This window comes from Squalius cephalus, assembly GCF_949319135.1.
Source record: "Squalius cephalus genome assembly, chromosome: 2".
Classification (NCBI taxonomy): Eukaryota; Metazoa; Chordata; class Actinopteri; order Cypriniformes; family Leuciscidae; genus Squalius; species Squalius cephalus.
The window spans coordinates 39,179,324-39,186,384 of record NC_137123.1 but is presented as its reverse complement, the minus strand read 5'-3'; the positions used below and the strand labels follow the sequence as shown (position 1 = coordinate 39,186,384).

The following is a 7,061-nucleotide window of genomic DNA, read 5'->3' as shown; positions in this document are numbered from 1 at the left end:
TTAGGTTGTATAGGCTTTTGAGTGTTTTTTTGTCCCACCCCTTTCCTGAATGACCCTGTTACAGCCAGGCCAATGCAAAAGTTCAACTTTTTTTCGATAATTATTGATCTAGAGACTCCAGAGAACTGTGCTAGACTGGTCTGGTTCCGATTGGGCCAAAAACCTAGGACTAGTTTGCAAAAGTAGGTTTTTCACTAAATTGCCCATAGAAATTTTTTTTTGCTCGGATCGGGATTTGGAGATAGCCATTTGTCCGTCTGGATCCAGGGATCACAGTGATGCTAAAATTGAGACTCTAGGACAAACTGTCTAGGAGTTATGAGCAATTTAGTAAATGTGGTCATTGTAGCGCCACCTATGGGCCAATCTGGGTCATACTTTGATAGGTTCTCCCCAAATTGAGGACTACCATTTGGCCAAGTTTCAAGGTTCCAGCTCTTACGGTTTGGGCTGCACGATGCGTTTTAGGGCGGAATAATAATAATAATAATAATAATAATAAAAATCAGCACAATTACAATAGGGTTTCAGCATTTCATGCTTGAACCCCTAATAAGAAGAGACGTTTTGGACAGTTATAGCGCCACCTATTGTCCGATCTTCACGAAACTTGGCATGCTTCTTCACCATGTTCTGACACATCTGCTCATCGATTTTTGTGAAGTTTGGGGTTTTCCCTTAGGTTGTATAGGCTTTTGAGTGTTTTTTTGTCCCACCCCTTTCCTGAATGACCCTGTTACAGCCAGGCCAATGCAAAAGTTCAACTTTTTTTCGATAATTATTGATCTAGAGACTCCAGAGAACTGTGCTAGACTGGTCTGGTTCCGATTGGGCCAAAAACCTAGGACTAGTTTGCAAAAGTAGGTTTTTCACTAAATTGCCCATAGAAATTTTTTTTTGCTCGGATCGGGATTTGGAGATAGCCATTTGTCCGTCTGGATCCAGGGATCACAGTGATGCTAAAATTGAGACTCTAGGACAAACTGTCTAGGAGTTATGAGCAATTTAGTAAATGTGGTCATTGTAGCGCCACCTATGGGCCAATCTGGGTCATACTTTGATAGGTTCTCCCCAAATTGAGGACTACCATTTGGCCAAGTTTCAAGGTTCCAGCTCTTACGGTTTGGGCTGCACGATGCGTTTTAGGGCGGAATAATAATAATAATAATAATAATAATAAAAATCAGCACAATTACAATAGGGTTTCAGCATTTCATGCTTGAACCCCTAATAAGAAGAGACGTTTTGGACAGTTATAGCGCCACCTATTGTCCGATCTTCACGAAACTTGGCATGCTTCTTCACCATGTTCTGACACATCTGCTCATCGATTTTTGTGAAGTTTGGGGTTTTCCCTTAGGTTGTATAGGCTTTTGAGTGTTTTTTTGTCCCACCCCTTTCCTGAATGACCCTGTTACAGCCAGGCCAATGCAAAAGTTCAACTTTTTTTCGATAATTATTGATCTAGAGCAGGGGAGCCCAACCTTTTTTGAACAAAGATCTACTTTTAGATTTATCAGTGTGCCGAGATCTACCAGTCCAAATGGAAAGCCAGTCGCTACTCACAGCGCATCTGCAAATTTAATATGCACAAAACAAACAGAAAAGTAGCTCTAATCCATATATAATAAATCTGTTGTGAATCAGAAGGCAGAGACAGATCCATTTGCAACAATTTATTAAACAGAAACTCCAGGCAAAGGTCAATATCTGCATAGACAGTTTCAGGGATCAAACAGGCGAGTCGAGAACCAGGCTGGAGGTCAGAGGCAGGCAGCAGAACAATCAGAATCAGGCTGGAGGTCAGTAGGCAGGCAGCAGAACAATCAGAATCAGGCTTTGGGTCAGTAGGCAGGCAGCAGAACAATCAGAATCAGGCTTTGGGTCAGTAGGCAGGCAGCAGAACAATCAGAATCAGGCTTTGGGTCAGTAGGCAGGCAGCAGAACAATCAGAATCCAGAATCAGGCTTTGGGTCAGTAGGCAGGCAGCAGAACAATCAGAATCCAGAATCAGGCTTTGGGTCAGTAGGCAGGCAGCAGAACAATCAGAATCAGGCTGGAGGTCAGAGGCAGGCAGCAGAACAATCAGAATCAGGCTTTGGGTCAGTAGGCAGGCAGCAGAACAATCAGAATCCAGAATCAGGCTTTGGGTCAGTAGGCAGGCAGCAGAACAATCAGAATCAGGCTTTGGGTCAGTAGGCAGGCAGCAGAACAATCAGAATCAGGCTTTGGGTCAGTAGGCAGGCAGCAGAACAATCAGAAACAGGCTTTGGGTCAGTAGGCAGGCAGCAGAACAATCAGAAACAGGCTTTGGGTCAGTAGGCAGGCAGCAGAACAATCAGAAACAGGCTTTGGGTCAGTAGGCAGGCAGCAGAACAATCAGAATCAGGCTTTGGGTCAGTAGGCAGGCAGCAGAACAATCAGAATCAGGCTTTGGGTCAGTAGGCAGGCAGCAGAACAATCAGAATCAGGCTGGAGGTCAGTAGGCAGGCAGCAGAACAATCAGAATCCAGAATCAGGCTTTGGGTCAGTAGGCAGGCAGCAGAACAATCAGAATCAGGCTTTGGGTCAGTAGGCAGGCAGCAGAACAATCAGAAACAGGCTTTGGGTCAGTAGGCAGGCAGCAGAACAATCAGAATCAGGCTTTGGGTCAGTAGGCAGGCAGCAGAACAATCAGAAACAGGCTTTGGGTCAGTAGGCAGGCAGCAGAACAATCAGAATCAGGCTTTGGGTCAGTAGGCAGGCAGCAGAACAATCAGAAACAGGCTTTGGGTCAGTAGGCAGGCAGCAGAACAATCAGAATCAGGCTTTGGGTCAGTAGGCAGGCAGCAGAACAATCAGAAACAGGCTTTGGGTCAGTAGGCAGGCAGCAGAACAATCAGAAACAGGCTTTGGGTCAGTAGGCAGGCAGCAGAACAATCAGAATCAGGCTTTGGGTCAGTAGGCAGGCAGCAGAACAATCAGAATCAGGCTTTGGGTCAGTAGGCAGGCAGCAGAACAATCAGAAACAGGCTTTGGGTCAGTAGGCAGGCAGCAGAACAATCAGAATCCAGAATCAGGCTTTGGGTCAGTAGGCAGGCAGCAGAACAATCAGAAACAGGCTTTGGGTCAGTAGGCAGGCAGCAGAACAATCAGAATCAGGCTGGAGGTCAGTAGGCAGGCAGCAGAACAATCAGAATCAGGCTTTGGGTCAGTAGGCAGGCAGCAGAACAATCAGAATCAGGCTTTGGGTCAGTAGGCAGGCAGCAGAACAATCAGAAACAGGCTTTGGGTCAGTAGGCAGGCAGCAGAACAATCAGAAACAGGCTTTGGGTCAGTAGGCAGGCAGCAGAACAATCAGAATCAGGCTTTGGGTCAGTAGGCAGGCAGCAGAACAATCAGAAACAGGCTTTGGGTCAGTAGGCAGGCAGCAGAACAATCAGAAACAGGCTTTGGGTCAGTAGGCAGGCAGCAGAACAATCAGAATCAGGCTTTGGGTCAGTAGGCAGGCAGCAGAACAATCAGAATCAGGCTTTGGGTCAGTAGGCAGGCAGCAGAACAATCAGAAACAGGCTTTGGGTCAGTAGGCAGGCAGCAGAACAATCAGAATCAGGCTTTGGGTCAGTAGGTAGGCAGCAGAACAATCAGAATCAGGTTGGAGGTCAGTAGGCAGGCAGCAGAACAATCAGAATCAGGCTTTGGGTCAGTAGGCAGGCAGCAGAACAATCAGAATCAGGCTTTGGGTCAGTAGGCAGGCAGCAGAACAATCAGAATCAGGTTGGAGGTCAGTAGGCAGGCAGCAGAACAATCAGAATCAGGCTTTGGGTCAGTAGGCAGGCAGCAGAACAATCAGAATCAGGCTTTGGGTCAGTAGGCAGGCAGCAGAACAATCAGAAACAGGCTTTGGGTCAGTAGGCAGGCAGCAGAACAATCAGAATCAGGCTTTGGGTCAGTAGGCAGGCAGCAGAACAATCAGAAACAGGCTTTGGGTCAGTAGGCAGGCAGCAGAACAATCAGAAACAGGCTTTGGGTCAGTAGGCAGGCAGCAGAACAATCAGAATCAGGCTTTGGGTCAGTAGGCAGGCAGCAGAACAATCAGAATCAGGCTTTGGGTCAGTAGGCAGGCAGCAGAACAATCAGAAACAGGCTTTGGGTCAGTAGGCAGGCAGCAGAACAATCAGAATCAGGCTTTGGGTCAGTAGGTAGGCAGCAGAACAATCAGAATCAGGTTGGAGGTCAGTAGGCAGGCAGCAGAACAATCAGAATCAGGCTTTGGGTCAGTAGGCAGGCAGCAGAACAATCAGAATCAGGCTTTGGGTCAGTAGGCAGGCAGCAGAACAATCAGAATCAGGTTGGAGGTCAGTAGGTAGGCAGCAGAACAATCAGAATCAGGTTGGAGGTCAGTAGGCAGGCAGCAGAACAATCAGAATCAGGCTTTGGGTCAGTAGGCAGGCAGCAGAACAATCAGAATCAGGCTTTGGGTCAGTAGGCAGGCAGCAGAACAATCAGAATCAGGTTGGAGGTCAGTAGGTAGGCAGCAGAACAATCAGAATCAGGTTGGAGGTCAGTAGGCAGGCAGCAGAACAATCAGAAACAGGTTTTGGGTCAGTAGGCAGGCAGCAGAACAATCAGAATCAGGCTTTGGGTCAGTAGGCAGGCAGCAGAACAATCAGAAACAGGCTTTGGGTCAGTAGGCAGGCAGCAGAACAATCAGAATCAGGCTTTGGGTCAGTAGGCAGGCAGCAGAACAATCAGAATCAGGCTTTGGGTCAGTAGGCAGGCAGCAGAACAATCAGAAACAGGCTTTGGGTCAGTAGGCAGGCAGCAGAACAATCAGAAACAGGCTTTGGGTCAGTAGGCAGGTCCTTAGTGGGACCTCTGGCACTGGGAGGAGGCAGCTAGTTTCTCGTAGTCAGGGCAGTAAGAGCTGGTTGCCAGCCTTAAGCAGGCCAGAAGGTGGTCATCAGTCATTGTAGATCTGTACTTTGACTTGATGATTTTCATGTGAGAGAAAGCACACTCACACAAGTAGGTTGACCCGAAAAGTGCTGTCAAGTTGAAAGCACATTTTCTGAGGTTGTGATACTTTTGTTCAGTCAGTAAGTACCAGAACTCTCCATTCATGTCAGATGTTGCCCTGGATTTGATCTCAATGTCATTTTGCAGTGTGAGGATCTCATTCTCAACAGCAGTGTTATCTAAGTGGAACAGTGATACAATTTTGGAGGCAACACAATCCACATCAATACTTGGACCAAATGGAAAACACAGATAGCTGGCAACAGGCTCGATGGATCCAAAATCTGTAAAGCGCCTCTCAAATTCTAACAAGATGCTCTGAACTTGCTCCTCAAAACGTGCACTGTCAAGCTGCACAAAGTCTTTGCCCTGACGCTGAAGTTCTGCCTGCATGTGAGGAAAGTTCCGTAGGTCATAGCGTTGCAGCCTATTTGAAAGCAGTTGTAGCTTGCTTTTAAATGTGTTTACTGCACTGATCATGTTGATTACATGTTTGTCTTTACCCTGCAGCTCTAAATTAAAACCATTCAGCAGGTCAGTGAGATCTGTCAGGAACGCTAAATCCAATAGCCACTGGTAGTCCTCTAGCTGGGCATATTCTGCATGTTTCGAAAGCTTCAGAAAATCTTTGATTTCAGGCAACAACTCTGAGAATCTCGCTAAAAATTTACCTCTACTCAGCCATCTAACATCTGTGTGCAGCAACAGGTCTGTGTGTTCTGCACCGGTCTCCTCCAAATGAGCACGGAATAACCTTCTCTGTAGACTCCTGGCCCGAACGGAGCACACAATCTTCATTGCAACATCCATCACTTCTTTCATGTTTAAAATCTTACTACATAATGCCTGCTGGTGGATTATACAGTGGTAATTAAGGAAGTCCGGGAAATATTCACTCTGTTTGCACAATGCAATGAATCCGCTGGTACGGCCCACCATTGCTGGAGCACCGTCCGTTGTGATAGAGATGAGTTTGAAGAGGGGCAATTGGGTCTTGTTGACAAATTCCATGAAAGCTTGGAAAATATCTTCGCCTCTTGTGTGTCCTTTCAATGGTAAAATGGTGAGCAGCTCTTCTTTTGCACCCATGTCTCCAAAAACCATTCTAATGAAAACACATAGTTGTGCCACATCAACAACATCAGTTGACTCGTCGAATTGAAGAGAAAAACATTTGCACTGTTCAACATCCTTCCTTAACTGCTCCTCGATATCCTCTGCCATTCCCTCACATCGCCGTGTAACAGTGCCACGGGATAATTGCACATCCTTAATGGCAGCTATGATGTCACTTTTATTCTTAAAGTCACCAAAAAGTGCGTCTGCAGCCTCAACAAACGCTTCTTTCACAACTTCGCCGTCCTTGAAAGACTTCTTGTGTTTTGCAAGAACATGACTGACACGATAAGATGCTATAGTTGCAGCCTTACCCTTGGTGTTTGGCCTGGTAAAAATTGACTGCTGTGCTGCTAACTGCCCCTTCAATTCCCGGACTTTTCGGGTGCGTAGAGCTGATTTAGCCGGGAAATCTGCATCATAGCTTTTGTGCACGGTCTTGAAATGCCGCTCCAAATTGCCCTTCTTCGGTAAGGCCACACTTGAATTACAAATAAGACAGATGGACTTCGAATTTGAATAAACAAAAAAGTAATCCTCTTCCCAGTCAGAATGAAAATGATAAGTTTTCGGTTTTTTGGCTTCTGCCATAGTTGTGTTTTATTTTTCTGACGTCGCGACTCTCAACGTCTCCATAGTAACAGTGAGTAGTGGCGCGAATGAGGTGAACGTCGGGAGCTCGCATATCTGAAGAGCCGACTCTTTTTAAAAAAAATATAGCCTATAGAAATTAAACAATTATGTAATAATGAAATATTGAATAATCTTATTTAAAATAATAGTGTGTGTTCATGCTAGTTATAATCCTAGAGTGCTGGTTATAACAATAAAGAAGAGAGAAAAAGAGGGACCAGTTTAATCCTTTCAGTTATTTATATTTCTGAATATTTATTATTTTTTTTATTTAATATGGGTTCTATTATATTATTGTTTTGAATGTTGTTTCT

At 45.6% G+C, this 7,061-nt stretch overlaps 2 protein-coding genes across 2 annotated transcripts in view; one reads left to right on the top strand and one right to left on the bottom strand.

The window, feature by feature from the left end:
• The first annotated feature begins 221 nt into the window (after positions 1–221).
• LOC307145102 (uncharacterized protein) overlaps positions 222–7,061 on the top strand; it is a 590,539-nt gene continuing 583,699 nt past the window's right edge. Inside the window, exon 1 of the mRNA XM_079847927.1 lies at positions 222–864. The gene's annotated coding sequence lies outside the window, so the exon portion shown is untranslated. The remainder of the gene's footprint in view (positions 865–7,061) is intronic.
• On the bottom strand, positions 4,846–6,087 carry LOC307149359 (general transcription factor II-I repeat domain-containing protein 2A-like; the record flags this gene model as incomplete). The annotated part of the gene is made up of 1 exon (XM_079855644.1): positions 4,846–6,087. The coding sequence occupies one exon, from the start codon at positions 6,085–6,087 to the stop codon at positions 4,846–4,848; it is 1,242 nt and encodes a 413-aa protein (XP_079711770.1).